General features: G+C 44.8%; 1 protein-coding gene across 1 annotated transcript; it reads left to right on the top strand.

Annotated features, from left to right (window-relative positions):
• Positions 1-5,456: 5,456 nt before the first annotated feature.
• UCHL1 (ubiquitin C-terminal hydrolase L1) lies at positions 5,457-19,733 on the top strand. The gene is made up of 9 exons (XM_045998386.1): positions 5,457-5,585; positions 5,703-5,714; positions 6,208-6,336; positions 9,579-9,729; positions 11,817-11,902; positions 11,981-12,028; positions 12,924-12,990; positions 13,892-13,950; positions 19,281-19,733. Exons 1-9 carry the CDS (start codon positions 5,553-5,555, stop codon positions 19,365-19,367), a joined length of 672 nt encoding a protein of 223 aa, XP_045854342.1. The 5' UTR covers positions 5,457-5,552; the 3' UTR covers positions 19,368-19,733.
• The last annotated feature ends 1,234 nt before the right edge of the window (positions 19,734-20,967 follow it).

Genomic DNA, 20,967 nt, shown 5'->3' with positions numbered 1-20,967 from the left:
TAATTGATATACTTGTTCCCTTCAAGAGCTATCTTTCCTGATTAACCTTGGAGGAAGGAAGGGAGGGTGGAAAGGAAAGGAGAGAAGGTGGGGATTGGATGTGAAGAGCTTAATACAAAAGACCATTTCCCTGCTTCTAAGATGCACATGTTTTTCATGTTTAAACATTTTTAAAAGGAAAATGCCTTATAATCGATCAATATATTTGGTGTACTGGGTCCCCCACCCACTCTCTTGAGAAGCAGCTTTAAATTGATGATTTATCTTAAAAAGCTAGGAAACATGGCTCACGCCTTGTGTCTAATACCTGCTAAAACCTCTCCCAACCCAGGTAAGCCTAGTGTACTGTTGGCACATAGTATATACTCAAAAAACTTTGTTGAGTGAATGCATATATACCCAGAAGGTGTTAGTCAATGAGAACATGGACTCTCCTCCTTCACAGTTACCTTTCTTCCTTCCAATATACTTGTGATAACCCAATAAATGAACTGCTTTTAGGAAAACAGGAGGGAAATTGACTTCGCCATGCGAAATAAGTGGGGTAGTTTCTTTCCATTATACATCACCTTTTTTGGTGTTATTCTTTTTTTTAAAAGATTTTATTTATTTGACAGAGAGATCACAAGTAGGTGGAGAGTGAGGGGGAAGCAGGCTCCCCACTGAGCAGAGTGCTTGATGCGGGGCTCCATCCCAGGACCCTGAGATCATAACCTGAGCCGAAGGCAGAGGCTTAACCCACTGAGCCACCCAGGCACCCCTTTTGGTGTTATTCTTAACTTTAAAATTTCTGGATGTCAGAATCTTACTTCTGGGGACATATTATTGACAGGGGAACTGTCAAGTAAGTTAAACAATGTTGAGGAAGGTGGTGGGTAATAGGGAGGGCACGTACTGCATGGAGCACTGGGTGTGATGCCAAAACAATGAACACTGTTATGCTGTAAATAAACAAACAAACAAAAAAAATGTTGAGGAAGTACTCTGTCAGTTATTAATGTCATGCTAATTATGAATTCAAGCTAGATCTGTAGATCTGAAAGTAAAGCTTATAGGAATGACCTTATCAGGTGACCTGCTCTGGCCCTGGACATTGCAGAAATCATTGCAGCTCTTCTCAGTGCCTGAGCTTCATCCTTATTTCTGGCAGTCATGACCAAGGTCCTAGGGCTGGTCTGTAGATGGAATCAGGCAGAATAGTTGAATGTGTACAAGTTTTGATATCAAACAAAATCAAATGAAGTTAGGTTGAAACCCAGACTCAGACACTCAGTAGCTGTGTGAACTTTAGCAGGTAACAGCTTCTCTGAGGCCTCAGTTTACTTATCTGTAAAATCAACAAGGACAGCAGAGAATTGGTATGAGGAGTCGATGAGGATGACCAACACAATGTCCTCTGTATAATAAACAAGGCTAGTTTTCTTTCCTTCCTCACCTCCCTCCTTGGGTAACTTCTGCAGAATATGTAGAATATTCTCAAAATATTTGGGAAGTACTGCTTCCATGTTTGAGTATCCTGCCTTCATAAATGCATGGTGTATTCTACCCCTTCAACTAGCAAGACTCTTTTGTCGTTAGAGCAGAGGTTTTCTATCGTTGAGATTTGTAAATGACTCCTGTGATTTTTGCCAGATCCTTATAGACCAATGATATGACTTGCTTATGTTATATGTTAGACTTGCCCAAAGGTTTCACATGGGTAAAACCACAAACTTGATATTCTAATTATATACACATACAAAAACACATAGCTTCTCTGATGGGTATTAAAACAAATAACTATTACATTTTTGATTCACCTAAAATATAGAAGTATGCTAATACAGGAGCCCCAAACTACTCTAGATATTTTATTTTTTGAAGATTTTTTATTTATTCATTTGAGAGAGAGAGAGAGGACGAGCAGGGAGTAGGGTCAGAGGGAGAGGGAGAAGCAGACTCCCCACTGAGCAGGGAGCCCGACATGGGGCTCGATCCCAGGACCCAGGGATCATGACCTGAGCCGAAGGCAGATGCTTAATGACTGAGCCACCCAGGCAACACTTCTCTAGGTATTTTAAATAGAAAGGGATTTAATACAGGGAATTTGGTACTTACAAAACCACTGGAAGTGCTGGAGGACTAAACTTGCCCTGAGCCTTCAGGATTGACTCCACAACACTGCAGAACTGACCTGCCAAGGATATTTGAGTTTCTGTTTTATTAGTCATCAGAATTATTAGAAGGTAGTTTTTAAAGGGTCCATCCCAAATCTTCATTTATTGCCAGAAAAATAATACTTATGATTAAAAAAAAAAGCCTACTGCTGATGAACCAGAAATGGCATCTTCATTTATGAAGGCTGACTTATTCATTCATTGATTCTGTTTCTTCATCTGTAACAGGTCTACTCCATGTGTCTACCCTATGTGTTTAACTGATTTTTTTTTTTAAAGATTTATTTATTTGACAGAGAGAAATCACAAGAGAGTCAGGCAGAGAGAGAGGAAGGGAAGCAGGCTCTCCACTGAGCAGAGAGCCCAATGCGGAACTCGATCCCAGGACCCCGAGATCATGACCTGAGCTGAAGGCAGCGGCTTAACCCACTGAGCCACCCAGGCGCCCTGTTTAACTGATTTTTTAAATGCTTTTCTGTCACCGAAAAAAAAAAAATGTTTTTCTGCCTTTGTGCATTCATTTTTGAGTGAGTTTAATTAAAATGCTGACTTTTCAATTGATATTTTTCCATATTATTACATACTTTTGTAACCAGACTCTGGTAAATGAAAAAAGGAAAAAATGAATATAAAGATCAATTGTACCATGATAACTGGCATGCAGAGCTGCACACATATCTCTACTGAGTTTTTATTGAGACACAGTCACCCATTTAAAGTTTTTTGGTATATTCATAGGAGCGTACCATCATCACCAAAATCTCTATTAATTGTCATTGTTTATTTTTAACTCGTTTTTCTAAATCTCAAAAATTCTGCCTTTTGGATTGTTTATGTTTACTTGCATGCACGCATTTTGTCTCTGCTGCAAAAGGGTTAAAATGTTGCCAGGTGGCTGTAGGTAGAAATGATTCCATTCAGCAGCACTTTTCTCCCAGGTAGAATAACTAAGTTACAAAACCCCTCTAACTATGATATCAATTGTTGCCAACCCAGGGAGCATGAAGAATACAATGGGGAATGTTTTGCCTGTTCTAGTCAGTGACTCCAAAAGGAGAGAAGTGCCGGTTGGCATAACTTGTTCTAAATGCAATCATTCTATTTCTCCTAAGACCCCTAGAATTTTACTGAAGACTGACATCAAATCTCCCGGCCTGCAGTTTCAGCAATACACTCCCCCCTTCTATTAAAGATCAGGATAAGGTTTGTTTTTGTCTTCTCTCTGGCATCTCCTTGTTTGTCGTATTTATTGCTCTGATGCTTCCTGGCACAGAGTAGGCCCTTGATATCTATATATATATCTATACAGATAAACATAATATATAAACAAATATAATATGTATTTTATATATAATATATAAATAAATATAATACATTTCTTATATAATATGTAAATAAAAATTAATATATATTATATATATAGTGTGTGAATGAATGTGTCTTTCACAGAGATTTCTCTAGTGTTTTCATGGCCATTTTTACTATTTACTTTGGTAATAACTGTCACATGCTAAATTTTCTGAGTCCATCAGCCCTTATCTTAAACATCACTTCCTTTGGGAAGCCTTCCTGATTCTCCACACCAGGTGAGGGGCTCCTGAGTTCTGATTGCTTTCACATCACTCGTATAAAATCTCCATTTTGGAAGTTTTGAGTTTATTTACCGTGTTCACCTTTATATCCCCAATTCTAAGCTCAGTGCCCATCACATAGTAGATACTTAATCAGCATTTGCTGAATAAATACAGTTAACTGAGACGTAATTCATCTCTGTCTAAAGGCAAGAACTCATTCAGCATAGCCAGGTGAACTATTTACCTGTCTTGGCTTTCAAGTAGTCTCCTCTTTAAACAAAAACAAAAACAAAAACAAAACAACAACAACAACAAAAACTTGCTGAGGCGTCGTTTACAAATCATAAAATTCACCCATTAGATTCTTCTTCCTAATGTTTCTCTCTCATTTTTCTGGGTGAAGGTCATATTTCTGATGGCAAAAATGGGAGAAGATAGAAGTGGAATGGAATGTTAACTTGGAGAGAGAATGGACTCTTAGTGCCCAACATACTAGGCTTTACTTTTGTTTCATTTTTCTTTGTGATCAGAAACAAATTGACTTCTCTAAACCACAAATTCTAATTTGTGAAGTTGGAAGTAGGTAGAGTTTTTTCACTGGATCCTCTAAGGATTATGTGAGAGGACATGCAATAGATCTGTCCACTGAGACACTGTAGAGGTAATAACTAAAAAAAAAAAAAAAAAAGTAGACACCCTTTCTTATCCCTGCCATCTATTAACGTGACCCCCCTAACCAGTAGGTCTGTTCTTCCTGCCTATCATCATTTTGTTATGAGCATATGAAAACAACCTTCTTGCTTCCTTAGCGTTTCTGCAAGCTCCATTTCATTCTTTCCTGACACTGTTCTTTCAGATCTTTGTCCCTCTTTTTATTCATTCTTCTGCATATGCTTTTTCTCTCCATCTTTTGCACATGCTGTAGCAAAAACAAGCCCCACCTGAGCTCATTAGAGAACAGCCTTTCCTTCAGTTGCCATTCTTTCTCCTTGCCGTGAATATTCCATTGTGAGCTCAGAATCTTATTTTTCAAAGCCTCCCACTCTTTTAAAAATACGTTTTCTTTTACACCCTCTCGTCTCGAAATCATACCTTTCTTTTCCCCGGATCTGCGTCCTAAAGTCTCCGACCGCCTGCCTCCTCTCTGTCTTATTATATTACCGTCACACACACCAGGTTTCTGTAGCTTCCCCATGACCAACCAATTCTTCGCCGGGAGCCACATTACATCAGCATTACTAATGCAATACCGTTTATCCTCCACATTGTTTTATTCTAGGCAGTCAATTAAAAACGCACCTCGGTACTGATCTGATCTAACATGGAGGATGAATTGTCTGAGGTCAAATGCAAACTGCTGCAGGACTTGGGAGACGGATATTTACATTCATACTAAATTATACCTGTTGAATTGGGGCTTTTTCTCAAAGCTTCAGACACCCTGAGCCCTCCGGTAATTGGGATGGTGAGAATGGTAGGTTTCCAGAAAGTTCGCAAGAAATTAGACTCCATCTAAAGGACTGCTCCATACGCTCAAGGAACACCCACCCACAAAACCCATCTCCACAACCACCAGATTATCTCACCAGCAAGTGAGACTGCAAGGTTTGGGGGCCCGGCCGTACCACTCGGCGCGGCGCATGGGGGGGTTTCGTGCCCATTTGGCTGCGACTGACCGTTTCCCCGTCGCTTGGTTTTGCCCCTGCTCCCCCTGCGCAGGCACCTACAGTGCGTCAGGCCGGAGCTTTATAGCGGCCGCCTGGGCGGCTCCGATTTGTTTTTCCTCTTCTCCTGGTAGTGCCTCCTTCTGCGGCTCGCGAAGATGCAGCTCAAACCGATGGAGATTAACCCCGAGGTGAGCGTCAGGTGCATCGTTGCTCCGGGACCGTGGAGCTGAGGGTCACCCCTGGCCAGGTAGCTGCCTCGATGACCGGCTTTATTTTTGTATTTTTTCTGTGCATTTGCCTTTCAGATGCTGAACAAAGTGAGTGGCGTCTCGCACTGCTTCGGTCCCCTTCCCCCCGGGAGCACCGAGACGGAGGCGCGCATCAGCTCTGGCTGTCTCGCAGGGACACAGCGGCGTCCGCGCGCTCCCAGATACCCTCCCTCTGCCCCAGCATAGGGGTCGCGGGGTGGGGGTGACTCTGAGAAACCGTCCGAGGTGGGAGGGAGGAGGGGGCTGGGCCCAGATGCGAGTGAGGGCCCGGCTCCCGAGGGCGTGGCGCGGGCCGGGCGGACTCCGATGCCCGGGCTTCGCGGGAGCCACGTGTGGGCCGCGCTTTGTGCTGTGTCACTGCGCGGGCGGGAGTGGGGAACGGGGCTGGGGGGCGGGGAACGGGGCTGGGGGGCGGGGCAGGCCGCAACTCCTCCCAGGCTGGGGTGGGGGCACCGAGGGCGCCGGCCCGGCCCCGCCCTCCGGCAGGTGCCCGCCCCTCGCGGGTCTCGGAGTCCCTGGCCGCCCTCTTTCCTCTCCGCAGGTGCTGGCCCGGCTGGGGGTCGCCGGCCAGTGGCGCTTCGCGGACGTGCTGGGGCTGGAGGACGAGGCTCTGGGCTCGGTGCCAGCGCCTGCCTGCGCGCTGCTGCTGCTGTTTCCCCTCACGGCCCAGGTAGGGCGTGGGGCCCGGGGTGCGCGGGACCGGGATGGTGCGCGCGGCTTCCAGACCCGAGTGAGGCGTGGAGGACCGTGTAGACTCCCGGCTCCCTCCCTTCCCCTCCCGGACTGGGCGCCCACACCTGCAGAACTGCCCCCTTCCTGCGGGATATGGGGTGGGAAGCCCGCCCTTTCGTGGTACCTGTTCATTGGTGGTTAGAGAATTTACTGCCTCCTCGCTCGTCCATCCAGCGTAGCCTTGAATTTCAAAGAGAAGCAGCATCTCTGTTCCGTCATCTCAGTTACAAAGAATGAATTCATCTTATTCATAAGTTCACTGGAGCCTTTCACTTCAAGGAATGGCTGGTTGCTTCCCTAAAAGGGCCGAGAACTGTCAGTTTCTTGTTTGGTTCTCAGACTCCCACCTTGCATTAAAATGGGGGGTGGCCAGAGGGCTTGCCTAAGCCACAGGGAAACAATAGGTTTTTTAAGCTCCCTCTCCACTCGGGTCTTTGGTGGCCTTGGGTTTCTTCCGTACAACATACGCACTCGGTGTTTAGCCTCTTCGATGTGTGTGTGGTTTTTTTGTTTGTTTTCAAAGCGTAATCATTTGTGTGGGGGTCCTGTGTGGGGACCTCTTTCCACCTCCTGTCTTTCCTCTCTGACCTTGTAGCTAAGTGAAATAGGTGGGCATTAAAGCAGTTTTAGAAACACCTTTTCATTTCCCTTTAGATGGTCTTCCTCCTACAAGTGTGCATGGATGTATGTACCTCAAAGACTGAGCGTCAGATATAAAAAGGTAGCTGGGATGATTGTTGTCTTGCAATGTATGAAATCCCACTAACTGGTGTGGGATTGTCTATCTCCTGTTGCTGTCCCTGATTTGGGAGTGGTGAAATCTGCATTAACAAAACCCCGGGGCAGTCCTTTTGGGGCGTCATTCCAAACACTGTAAGCTTTAACAGAAGCACCATGCTAGGGCTGGGCGTTCTAGAAGCATCCTCAGCATAAATTATTAAGCCCTATGGGAAGTTGCATTCCTCCTAGTAAATGGGCTATTGTGAATTTAAAAACCCTTATTAAAGCTACTAGGATAATCTCTCTCGCAGCCCTGGTTTTTTAATTGCCTAAGGCTTTAGTTGGGTAAACCAGAGTGGCCAAATAATTGCAAGTCAAATTAGCTTCCCTGTTGACCCAATGAAACACCATCTCCTCTTATTTGAGCCTCTCCCGGAGCTCACTCTTCAGAGGCTCCATGATGACTCAGAGATTTTGAGCGGCACTCACGGGCAAGGCCTCTGGGAGGCAGTGGTGCATTGTGTTTGTCTTTCAAAGGCCCACTGCTTGCTTTTTACAGGATGAGGCTGCGCTTGTTCTGCTTTGAATCATCTGGATACTTAGTCCTTTAGCTCTAACTGGGGAAGTCAGATTTATTGAGCACCCAGTCTGTGACACAGAACACCAATTAGGCTAAACACTGAAGCAAACTCAAAAGTTGAGGTTTGTATGTTGACTTCTGAACAAGCTGATGTTAATTTAGAAAGCATCTGATTTTTGTCTGAGAGTGTTATGAAATCCTAACTGGACCAGGTCTTTTTTTTAAGATTTTATTATTTGAGAGAGGCAGACCGGGCACAAGCAGGGGGGAGGGGCAGAGGGAGAAGCAGACTCTCTGCTGAGCAAGGAGCGCAACGCAGGACTTGATCCCAGGACCCTGGGATTCCAGCGGAAGGCCAGCGCTTAACTGACTGAGCCGCCTAGCTGTCAACTAACTGGACCAGTTCTGAAATAGTAATTTTAAGTGAAAATGAAATATTTGCAGAAGTATCTCCATGCAAGAGCTCAAACATCTAGAGAGTGGTGCTATCCCGTTAAAAACCAAAAGCAGAAAAGTGGAAATCCTTAACAGCCCATGAGTAGTAACTCATTTCAGAGTTGCGATAAATCTTTGATGTTAGAATTTCCTATGAGTTGGCCTTGCTGAATGGGAGATCTGATGGTGTCACAGACAAGGCTTTAACTTCAGTTATGTGTACAGTAATGCAAAGCGACTGGAATTGCAAATATACTTCAGGGGCACCTGGTTGGCTCAGTGGGTGGAGTTTGCAACTCTTGATCTCAGGGGTTGTAAGTTTGAGCCCCACATTGGGTGTAGAGATTACTTAAAATCCTAAAACAAAAAAAACAAAAAACAAAGGAAGCATGCTTTTGATAGTCTGTCCAATTATACCGGTTATGAGACATTAGTGTTTCTATGGCATTGGTACCATGCTTTTTTTTTTTTTTTTTAAAGATTTTATTTATTTGACAGAAAGATCATGAGTAAGCAGAGAGGCAGGCAGGGGGGGAAGCAGGCTCCCCGCTGAGTGGAGAGCCCAGTGTGGGGCTAGATCCCAGGACCCTGGGATCATGACCTCAGCTGAAGGCAGAGGTTTAACCCACTGAGCCACCCAGGTGCCCTGGCACCATGCTTTTAACTGAGAAGTCCTACCTTTAAGGTCTAAAATGTATTAATGAAAGGTCCAGACAAGCCCACTAAATTACTGTACAAAGAGCAGATGGATTCTTTGAGGAAAACTATTCCCTAGTCTCATTACTGATCTCTTCTGACTCCCCCTCCACCCTCCCATTGTTAATCTGTTCTCAAAATGTATTGACAAGGACAAGCAAGTGTCAGGTCTACCTCTTGTAGGATGAGAAGATTTTATGAAATCACAGCCCAGTACCCTAAGTCAATTGTCTTTCCTCACCCCCCACCAAAGTGAGGGAATAATTTCTTTAAATTGCTCCTTTCAGCAGTTAAGTCTTGTTTTCTATTTGTTATTGAAAAGAAGTATACGTGGACACAGTAGGTCTTCAAAGAATGCTGGGATAGAGACAAAGCTTGATTGGGGTCCTGTGTGAAGTACCATTGGTGGTGTTTAAGGACAACAAAAATATGAACCTGCCTGTTCTTCTGCCTTCAGGAGACATGCATTTTCAAGCTAAAAGCTTGCAGTGGCGTCTAGACCAATCCTTGGGCAACATCCAAGGCCATGACCGCACTGCAGCATCAGGGTGGAGTCTCAGAACCCTCCAGGCTGGCGTGGGTGTGGGAGGCAGACGGGCGAGTCTCTGGGCGCTGGCCAACACCTAGAACCAGGGCTCCTGGTCACACATCCCACTTGTGTTTCCATTTAGGTGGTAGAACTCGCTGTGCCTCCGTCTGTTAGTGCTTTACATTTTCATTTGAGATAGAAAAATGTTTTATATTCCCAGCATGAGAACTTCAGGAAAAAACAGATCGAGGAGCTGAAGGGGCAAGAAGTCAGTCCTAAGGTGTACTTCATGAAGCAGACCATTGGCAACTCCTGTGGGACCATCGGGCTCATCCACGCCGTGGCCAATAACCAAGACAAACTGGAGTTTGGTGAGTGGGTCTTGAGGGCAGTCCTCTCGTTGATCTCTAGTTAACCATAACTTGTCATCCCCCCCAACCCCCAGAGGTCTGTTCAGCAAAGTCACTGCCTTACATTTTTCTGAAACCTCCTAATCGGATGGAACCAGTAGGCAGATTGATTGATTCTCTTATGAGGGAAGGAAACGCCTTTTCCAAGAAATACCGTCTAGCTTTTCCCACGCAGAGGGGAAGAGGGAACGAGGGGCAGTTCTGCGCTCCATTGGCACGCTGCAAGTTGGAGTGATTCTCAACATGCTTCTGTTCCATTCTCGACGATTCGGAAGAAGTGGAGATGAGGTTAAACCATAAAACGTGAACCCTCAGGACCTGTCTCTAATGGTTCCAGGTCTCTTAAGCAACAGGAGAACCAAAGTAGTGTAGGGCAGCTGGACGAGGATACCGTGAAAGTTGCTGCAGGAAAACATGGCGGCAGCTTGCCACCGTGAAAGGATCCATCCGGGAGCCTAGTCAGGTCTGGGGTCTTAGCTCACTTCCCATGATTGTTCTGGAGGAAAGGGAAGAAAGGATTGTCAGAAGCACAATGAGCAGCCCTCAAGTATATGAAAAGACACGGCATAATGTGTGCTAGCGGCCAAGGGTCAGCGAACTTTCTTAAAAGGTCAGAGTAAATCTTCTAGGGGTTTGAGGGCCATTTGGTCTCTGTTTTTGTAGTTCCAGGACAGCCTCAGGCAAGATGTAAACCAATGGATGTGGCTGTGTTCCAATAAGACAAAAATAGGCACAGTACTTTGCCAACTCCCAATTTAGGCAGTGGATGGAGGTGGCTAAGAATGGAGTAATTTCAGGAAATAGTTCATGGTATTACTTGGAGCAGGTCGGATACATTTTTTTTTTAAGCAAGGTAAGTGTGGCCAAAACTGCCAGTATACTTCCCAAATCCAAAAAAAAAAAAAAAAAAGTGTTGTCTGGCCATAAAGATTCGAATCTTCTAGAAATAAATTTTTCAATTTAACTTGCCATATTAAGGAGGTAGAGCTTGAGCCTTTACTACTTCTGCAGTAAGTCTCACTTTAGAGTCCTGTGTTCGGAAGGTCAGCAGAGGTTGTGGAAATCTTGTAGCTGTCATGATCGTGCCGCAGAAAAGTTACTGGAGTCCCAGCCCTCCCCGTAAAGTGAAGAGGATTCCTTCCAAATTTCAAGTGGTCTTTGCTTAAATAATTTTTTGAGTTTAGAGCTGAAAGTTTGAATGTGGCCTTTGAAATACAAATCATTCTTGCTCTAGCCACGTCGTCTCCTAGACTCAGCTACATTGAGCAGTGACAAAATGCTTAGGCCAAACTGTCAGTGGGTCCTTTGTCCCTGGGCCCGACTAGTAGGTGCTTTACATTTGTTGAGATCCCTGGGTTAATGTCTATCTGCATAACCATACTAGTAAGACTGCATTTCCTAAGTAAAAAAAAAAAATCTTGGTTTGAGAACCATTATTAGACTAGAATGTTATTTTGCCACATGGGATTGTGTAGATAACAGCAATTAGAAGAGTGCCGTGCTGGGCTGGCTCCGTGGGTAGAGTGTCCGACTCCTAATCTCTGGCTCATGAGTTCGAGTCCCCTGTCGAGCATAGAGATGCTTTAAATAAAAAAATCTTTAAAATAAAAACAAAAAACAACCAGCGTTAGACAAGATAGTTCCTGCCTTTAAGACAAACCTCACAAATACATGTTCCAAGTGCATCAGCACCATAATGAGGGTGAAGAGGGAATTGAGAGGGGAGTGTGAGGTAGGAGGGGAATGAGAAACAGAATGGCAGGGGAGAGAGGCAGGAGAGGGCTTGGCCCTTGGAGGGGCAGAGAGTTCGTTGGCTTGAATGCAGGGAGAAGGGACTGCTTGCTTGGAAATAGGCTGAGGCAGAAAGGGACACTCATCCACCTCGTCCGGGGCCACAAGAAAGACATAAGTCGCCGAACGTGGCTGCATACTAGCCTAAGTGTGTTGTAAGTGTGCACCCATTTACACTATTCTATCTGTACTAACATGCTCTTGGTTTTTTGCTTTTTGTGTGTTTTTTGTTTTTGTTTTTGTTTTTGTTTTTAAAGAGGATGGGTCCGTCCTGAAACAGTTTCTTTCAGAAACGGAGAAGCTGTCCCCTGAAGACCGAGCAAAATGCTTTGAAAAGAATGAGGTAGGAAGAGAACTCGTAGAACATCAGCTTTAAGGGACCACAGAGGATCTTGTGCTAATTATTCCCTCTCGTCTGCAGGCCATTCAGGCAGCCCATGACGCCGTGGCACAGGAAGGCCAATGTCGGGTAAATGCAATCACAGATTGGAGCCGGGCTGCCCGGGTGCCATCTGTGTCGCCCTTGAACCACATACAATGAGCCTCTTAACCTGAACACAGCAGACCTCTCAACCCAAGGCTAATTAATTAAGCCCAAGGAAGCCCAGAAAATTCTACCAGAATCATGCTTTGACCAGACCTGTTCATTAAAATGGCTCTTCAGGAATCTGATTGGCAGTAACCATGGTCTTTCGTACATTCAAACAGTACTTTGTTCAGATCCAAGTGATTCTAAGAGAGGAAGTCCCCCTCCTGGCAACTGAGCATGTCACATACTCCTCTCGTAGACTGTTGGAGAGGGTAAGAGCAGCAGCAGGGACTGACGGCCTCTAGAAGGCTTCAGTATATCGTGAATCTGAACACAGTCGCGCAGTCAACTGTTAATTTAGATTTAAGTCTGTGTCAGTGCCTTTATAACTACTGTTGGTCCTGCCACTTTCTAGTCTTGACCTTGGGTGAGATACTCAGTCCTCCCTAAGCCTGAATTTCCTCCTCAGTAAAAAATCCTAGCTTTCTGGTACTTATTATATTTATTTTAAGAGATTAGGGTTTTTATGACAGTCTTATAACATTGTCTAGTATATAAAAAAGAGGTACGTGTTAGCTGTACTAATTTAAAATAATACATAAGCAAGTCCGTTTGCGTGCATTATACTTAAAGAGGGACAGAGTTTATTAGCAAATTTAAGTTCTGCTCTTAAAATCATATTGCGAAATATGTGTATTAAATCAACACGTCGTACATTTTGAACTTAATACAATATTATGTCAGTTATCTCGGTAAAGCTAAAGACAGAAATTTTTAATACAATATCTAGTACAATCAAAACTCCTCATCAAAAATATTTCTTGACTCTCTTCAGGTAGACGACAAAGTGAATTTTCATTTTATTCTGTTTAACAACGTGGATGGCCATCTCTATGAACTGGGTAGGTTTCACTCCATTTTTGGAGCCCCCTACAGTTTTAGGCATTGCTTCTGATGAAATTATTCTCACAGTCTTGGTGCATAACTTTGTGGCACTTAGCGTGTCTTTGTTCACAAAGCCAGCACACGCTACTCTCATTGGGGCCCTTAACCCTTTATCTCACACCTCCGCCACCTGTCAGGCAATGACCTGCAGAAGGAGTGGACCTGTCAGGCAATGACCTGCAGAAGGAGTGGTTTTAGTCACAGACGGGTAAAGAGATCCGTGCCAGTTGAAGGCCTCCGCGTTCAGCTTTCCTCTTCCCACCTTGCACTACGCACAACCAGTGCAGGCTCTCCAGCAGCGTCCTGACAGGGAATACTTTTGGAAAAAGATAAATGCCTCAACGTGAAAGAATTTGGACATGCTGGGGGGGCTGCTTTCTCTTAGCTGGTATTTGCTAACAGGAAAGATGGGCCTCCTGGTACAAGTCCTCCCCTTTGTATTAACGGAGGAAGAGAATTACTTATAAGCAGATACTTATTACCAGAGCAAAGGAGGCTTGGGGCCAGTCAGCAGTCACTGAGGGGCAGTGAAGTCCAAAGAATCCCTTCTTGGCTCCAACTTCCTGATACCTCAGAGGCTGCATATGCCTTTTACTCTGGGATCCTTCCCAGGAGATGTGGCCCAAGCCTTTTTGTTAGGGTGGCCACGCTGGGCTTGTACAGTCCTGTTGCTTGAGGATTAGAATTGCCCTGGGTGGGCCCTAGGAGCACTTGACGCTCCTTTCCAGCAACTGCTTCTGACCAGCCCGTCTCCGTGGGAGTGGCAGTGGGAGATGGAAAACTTCTCTTGAGGCTGGGTGAGCACAGCCGGCAGAGCACCTGCAGAGAAAGTTAAGCTGCCTGGCTTCTCTGTTCCAGATGGACGAATGCCTTTCCCGGTAAACCACGGCACCAGTTCAGAGGACTCCTTGCTGCAGGTAATCTTCGGAAGCTCTCTGCCCCCGAGCCCCACCTTTCTTTGGCCATACTGTCTCATGGGTGAATACTTTTTCTGGGCAGCCGGCACCCATCCTCTGGGTGAATAGCACTCTTCAGGGCTTAGAGCATATTTTGGTAATTCTGTCTACCGTATTTTCTAGCAAATGGTCTTAAACAGGATCCCCCAGAGCAGCCATGACTAATCTGTATCGTGTGCGGACTTCAGTCCAGGGTTGGAATTAGCCAGAAAGCCATGGCTTTACTTCCTTGTGGGATTAAGGTGACCATTGTCCTCTTGTCAGATCACATCACAGCTAAAGACTTAAGGGATGGAAACCCGAGCCTTTCCTAATCCCTCTCACACTGCTGGATTCGGGTCGGTCTCTCAGGTGGTGTACTACAGGTTCCGGTTAGGCTGTCAGCTTCAGTTTTTTCTTCTCCTTTGGGCCACTGTTACGGGGCAAGAGGAGCAGATTCAAAACGTGCCTCGATATAAGATCCAGGATCACTGTCCTTACTGTAAATGACTCCAGAAACCTCTTAATTCTGGACAAGGGCTGATAGACTCCCTGAGGCCCTTCCCCCCTAAAAACAAGTCTTTTAGAATTGAATCAGTTTATTGTTACGAATGGAAGTCGTTTAATTGTGATTTTTTAAAAATGCTGTTAAGGTCTTAAGTACTTCATCTGTAGTTAGAACTAATCTTTTCTGAGTGCTTGCTGTATACAGATGCAGGGCTAGAAGACTGTCCGTAAAGAGCCAGGTAGAGCCAGGTAGAAAGTATTTTGAAAATAGGCTTTGTGTGGCACTGGGCTCTGTTGCTAAGCCAGGCATTCGTCAGGGATATTGTGGGTTCAGGTCCAGACAATTGCCATAAAGCGAATATTGCAGTGAAGCGAGTTATAAATGAGATGTTTAGTTCCCAGTGCAGATAGAAGTTCTGTTTGTACGATACTGTAGCCTGTTAAGTGTACCCTGGCATTCTGTCTAAAGGAACAGTGTACGTATTTTAATGAAAAACACCTCATTTCTGAAAAAAAAAAAAAAAAAAAAAAAAAAAAAAAAAAACGCCTGCCATCATCTGAGCTTTCCGAGTTGCGCAGTTTTTGCTGGTAGAGGTCTTGCCTCCTGCCTTGCTGTGGACGGCGGCTCAAGGCAGGGGAGGCTGTGGCACGTTCTTTAAATCAGACAGCAGTGAAGCTGGCTGCGTCTGTCGATTTTCCTTTCATGAGTGTTTTCTCTGTAGTGGGCAGTGCTTTCGATAGAGAATTTTACTTTACCTGCAGTAGAACCGGCTTTTAGAATTGGAGCGGATCCTCTTGAGACCCCCGCTGCTGCTTTAACAACTTAGTTTACGTCGTCTTCTAGCTCCTAAGGCCTCTTCCGTTGTCATTTCAACAGCCTTCGCAGCTTCTTCGCCAGGAGTAGATCCCGTCTCAAGAAACCACTTTCTTTGTTCACTGTGAGACGCACCTTATCGCTTCAGGTTTTCTCCTGAGGCTGCAGCCATCCATCCCACCCTCTTGCTCTGCTTCTCGCTCCAGTTCTCTTGCTCTTCTGTCTCTTTCCACCACATCTGCTGGTACTTCTTTCTCTGGGTCTTGAACACCGCACAGTTCTCCATGAGGGGTGGAATGTGCTTCTCCCGGACTCCTGTTAATGTTCATATTTGATCTCTTTCCACGAATCCGGAATGTTCTCAATGGCATCTAGAATGGTGAATCATTTCCAGAAGGTTTTCGATTTACCCGGCTCCATCAAAGGAATCGCTCTCTATGGCAGCGATAGCCTTATTATATCTTAAATAATAAGACTTGCAAGTTGAAAGGACTTGTTGACTCCTGGGGCTGTGGAATGGATATTACTTAGTAGGCACGGAAACAGCATTAATCTTGTCCAGATCCATCAGAACTGGGGTGACAGGGTACACTGTCCATGACCGAGCATATTTTGAAAGAAATCCTTTTTTTCTGAGCCGTAGGTCTCAAGAGTGGACTCAAAATACTCAGTAAACCATGTTGTAAACAGATAGGCTGCCACCCAGGCTTTGTTTTTCCACTGATAGAGCCCAGGCAGAATAGACGTAGCCTACTTCTAAGGGCCCTTGGGTTTTCAGAATGGTCAGTGAGCATTGGCCTCAACTTAAAATCCCCAGCTGCATTAACCCCTAGCAGGAGAGCCTGTCCTTTGAAGCTTTGAACCCAGCCATTGACTTCTCCGCTCTAGCTTCAGAAGTCCCAAGTGGCATCCTCTTCCAGCAGAAGCCGAGGTCATTCACGTCATTCACATGGGAAGTCTGTTGCTTAGTGGAGCCGCCTGCGTTAATGACCTTGACTCATCTTGTGGATGATGTGCTGTAGCTTCTCCATCAGCCCTTGCTGCTTCCCCCTCGTTCTTTGATGTTACGGAGATGGCTTCTTGCCTTAAACTTGGACCGACCTCTGCCAGGCTCAGACTGCCCTGCAGCTTCGTCACCTCTCTCAGCCTCCACAGAACTGAGAGTTAGGGCCTCGCTCTGGATTAGGCTTTGGCTGAAGGGAATGTTGTGGCTGGTTTCATCTATCTGGACCACTCACCTTTCTCCATATGAGCAGTAAGGCTGTTCTGCTTTCTTATCATTCATGTGGTCACTGGAATAGCTCTTCTAATTTCCTTTAGGAACTTTTCCTTTGCTTTCACAACTTGGCTAACTGTTGGGCACACGCATCCTAGCTCTTGGCCTGTCTCCACTTTCAACATGCCTTCCTCCCCGGGCATAACCGTTCCTAGCTCTGGATTTAAAGTGAGAGATGTGGGACTCTTCCTTTCATGTGAACACATGAGAGGCCACTGTAGGGTTATTAACTGGCCTAATTTCAGTATTTTCTTGGAACAGGGAGGCCAAAGAGACGTGGCAGGGAAAGCTGGTCCCCAGAGCCATGGGAACACACATGTGTATTGATGAAGGTTGCTGTCTTGTGCGGATGTGGTTTGTAGCACCCTCAAACAGAGACAGTGACATCAAGTGTCACTAATCATAGGTCATAACAAATACAATAAAAAAGTTTAAAATACCGCAAGAATCATCACAACGTGACACGGAAACCCAAAGCAAGCAAATGCCATTGAGAAAAGGCACCGATAGACTTGCTTGGTGGAGGCTGCTGCAGACTACGTTTGTAAAAACGCAACCTCTGAGAAGGGCAGGAAGGCGAAGTGCGATAAAATGAGGTCGGCCTGTGTCTGTGTTCGGCTGTCAGAGCCGTGGCGCAGCCCGTGGACCATGTCTAAGTGAATGTGTAGCCCATTAAACTTTATCCGTAACAACAGGCAGCCGGCTGCAGGTTGACCCCGTGCTAGAGGCGGTTCTCAATGACTTCTCTCTTCTAGAGCATGCATTTGATGAGGCTCTGAGGTAGCGATTATATCCACATTTTACAGGTGAGGAAACTGAGGTACTGGGTTAAGCGATGTTCAGGGTCAGTGGTTTAAATGGCAAAACCGTGGTTTGGATCTGGGCAGTCCTCGCCCCACTGTTCAGTACTGCCTTTCTGGGTAATAGAGCTGGCCTGGGAACGTCCTAAACCTCGTGACCTCAAGGTGGACCACTAGTGTGGACCAAGTTACGCCACAGAAGGAGGGAGGGTCACTTTCTCTAGCCTGCTGTCACTCACAACCTGAGATCAGTTAGAGCCAATTCTTGGGTATATGAGGGGCATTTGGGAGTAGGAATATGGAATGAGAAACAGATCTGGAAAAGCAGGATCGAGGGGGGTTTGGGAGGCAGAACTTACTTAGGGGAGAGAGGAAGAGGCAGAACTTCTGGAGATGACCCATTTGGGGGAAAGACTGGTCCTTCAAATAAAGCTCTAAAATACATTACTATGAAACATTGCTAATACCATAAAAATGTACCCCACATAGGATGCTGAAACTGTTACTTGAGTAGAATTTACGAGGTGTGGGGAAGGTAAAACAGTTTAAGAAATAATAAAAATTAGTTAGAATCTCGTTTAAAATTAAATGGAATATAAACCAGCATCTTAGTGAAAATTCTTGTCCTGAGTAAGGCTGGTCGCATGTGGTTAGAGCTGTTCTAGGTTGTCTGAACTCTATGGTTTATTATTGCTAAATTGGTAAGAAATTACATAAACTGGGGTGCCTGGGTGGCTCAGTTGTTAAGTGTCTGCTTCTGCTCAGGTCATGATCCCAGGGTCCTGGGATCGAGCCCGGCATCGGGCTCCCTGCTCAGCAGGAAGCCTGCTTCTCCCTCTCCCACTCGCTTGTATTCCTTCTTTCCCCTGCCCCTGTCAAATAAATTAATAAAATCTTAAAAAAAAATTATATAAACTTAACCCATGAATTCAGAGGTCACTGCTCATTGTAGGAGACGACTATTCCCTTTATAGACACACCTTTCATGGTGTTCATCCCTGTGGGCCCTACAGGAAAGGTCTGGAAGGCTAATATATTTAAAATTCTGATAGAGAATGAGATATGTAGATGTCAATCTAGAATTTCCCTCTAGTTTCTACAGGTGGTTCTAAAGCGGGAGCGAAATTCTGGGTGTGGCTGATGCCTTTTAAGGGCCAAACTCATGGATTTGATGGATTTTAGAGCTTGGGAGCTGATGCGTCATGACTGTTCTGTCCTCTTAAAGGTCTTATATTTCATATGGTTTGTGGAGCGGTCTTTCCACTTTTTACAAATGAAACTGACTGATACTCACTATGCCAAGGCATTTAAACCCTAGAATTTGGGATCACTTTTTTCTATTACCAATCTTTGTAGTCTGGGTCTTGGAACTAGTAACACATGTCATTCCACCATCAGTGACCTGTGAACACCTGCAACACCAGGTATTTAAAGCTGTTCTGTGAAATGTTTACTTGAAAGAAATTCATGTTTACTTGAAATTTCTTGAGGCCTACTAGAAAAGGGAACTTTTCTCTTAGGCCTCCTTATGGAAGAGAGGATCTATTTTTTTACCTTGTTGCGATGTGAGGAAAAGTGCACTCCTAGTGTATGTAGTTTTGTTGCCAGAACCAGGCACGAGGTGAAGGAGGCCCAGAGCACTTGGTGTGGAAGTCATAAAAAAGTCAGAGCTTCCAAAGTCAAGTCCGTGTCATGGGTTCTTGTCTTGCCCATCACCTGATTTTTTTAGTTTTTTAATTTTTTGTCATTATTATTATTATTATTATTATTGGTCTGAAGCCAGTCCTGGTTTACAAGTTTAATGGGGGGTTTGAAGTTGATCAGGGTGACCTCTGAGCCTTACCGTTTAACTTTTCTGATGAAATTTCCTTTTGAGCCGCTGCCGTTTGGATATGAATGACTTTTCTCCTTTCAGGATGCCGCCAAGGTCTGCAGAGAATTCACGGAGCGTGAGCAAGGGGAGGTCCGCTTTTCTGCGGTGGCACTCTGCAAGGCGGCCTAATGCCCTGGGCGGGGGACGTAGCCTTTTCCCCCCTTCTTCCCCTTCTGTGTGAAACCTACCCTCACCAACGCAGTCCAAAATGCTTCCTTACTTGTGGAACACAGCTGTTTTCCTTTGGTTCTGCAGATAAGCTCTTCCCCCCACCCCCGGCACACCCAGACTCTAGCAGAGCCCAGCTGTCGAGCGAGCAAAGTTTGGTATAAGCCTCAGATGGCGAAGCATTTCCCCCCCCATGTATGTATTGTACCTCAATAGCTAATGCTTTAAATGGCCACTTTGGTTTGCGTCTGTAAGTTAAGGCCTTGGATGTGGTTCAATTGTTTGTCCTTAAAAGAAATAAAACTTTTCTGCTGATTAAGAGATGAACTTAACTGGTTTCCACTTTCTCTTTAACCTTCCCCTCCAAGGCTATATGAGTGTCTTCCTTGGAAGCAACTCCTAGGGCACAGGTAGGAGAATTACCATAAAAATAGTACTGGTTCAGTGTCTCCAGACTTCTATTCAGTCATTCATTCCATTTATTTTAAAGATTTTCGGTAATCTCCACACCCAGGCTGGAGCTTGAACTTACAACCCAGAGATCAAGAATCACATGCTCTACCGACAGGCAGCCTGGTGCCCCTTTCTATACATTTATATTGCTATATATACCTTGGGCTAAAAAAATTTAAATAGACTTCATTTTAGATGAATTTTGGATATGCAGAAGATTGAGAAGCTCTTACAGAGTTCCCATTTATTCCTCCTCCATTTTGCCTCTTAACATCTCACTTTAGTATAAAATATTTGTTATAATGAACCCATCTTAGTATTTCTGTGAACTCTGGTCCACAGCTTCTTCAGATTCCCTCAAGTCTTGACCTAACACCCTTTTTCTGTTCCAGGAGCCCATCCAGGACACTATTTTACATTTAGTTGTCATGTCTCCTTAGGCTCCTCTTAGGTGGGATCATTTCTCAGATTTTGTTTTTGAGGACTTGACAGTTTTGATGGGGACAAGTGTTTTACATGATGGCCCTCTGCTGGGCTGTGTCCAGTGTTCTTCTCATAATTAGACTAAGGTTATGAATCCAGCTTCCAAGTGAAGGATGTTTTGGTTCCTGGGAGGAAAATGATCACTACTATTGACATTTTTTAATGTAAGGAAACAAAATGTCCAGTGATTCAGATGATTCTAATGGCTCAGAGTTAAAGCCAGAGGGATGTATTTTCTATTCTGACTTGGTGTGTGACTTCCATACGACAATTTGAAGAAGGACATAGGGGAAAGGAAACAAAGCCAGGCTCTTTCCTACTTAATAGGACCTGGTAAAAATGTGTGTGTGTGTGTGTGTGTGTGTGTGTGTGTGTGTGTGTGTGTATTTGGCCTCAGAAATACAAATTTTACCATTCAATATAGCTCTAAGCCTTTATACTTAATGTATGAGAACGTATGTATTAAAATGCTCCCAAAAAACATGGCATAGCTCGCCACACCATGAAAGGTTATGCAATAGCTAATATTTGTGGGTGATCGCACACCCCTGGAGATACAGAGATATTTCAGCTTTACGCCAGCATGGAGGTTAGGTTGCATGCCCAAGGCCTCACTGCTATTCAT

Source organism: Meles meles, chromosome 2, assembly GCF_922984935.1.
Source record: "Meles meles chromosome 2, mMelMel3.1 paternal haplotype, whole genome shotgun sequence".
Taxonomy (NCBI): Eukaryota; Metazoa; Chordata; class Mammalia; order Carnivora; family Mustelidae; genus Meles; species Meles meles.
The sequence above is the reverse complement of the archived record's forward strand: the minus strand, read 5'-3'. Positions and strand labels throughout refer to the sequence as shown.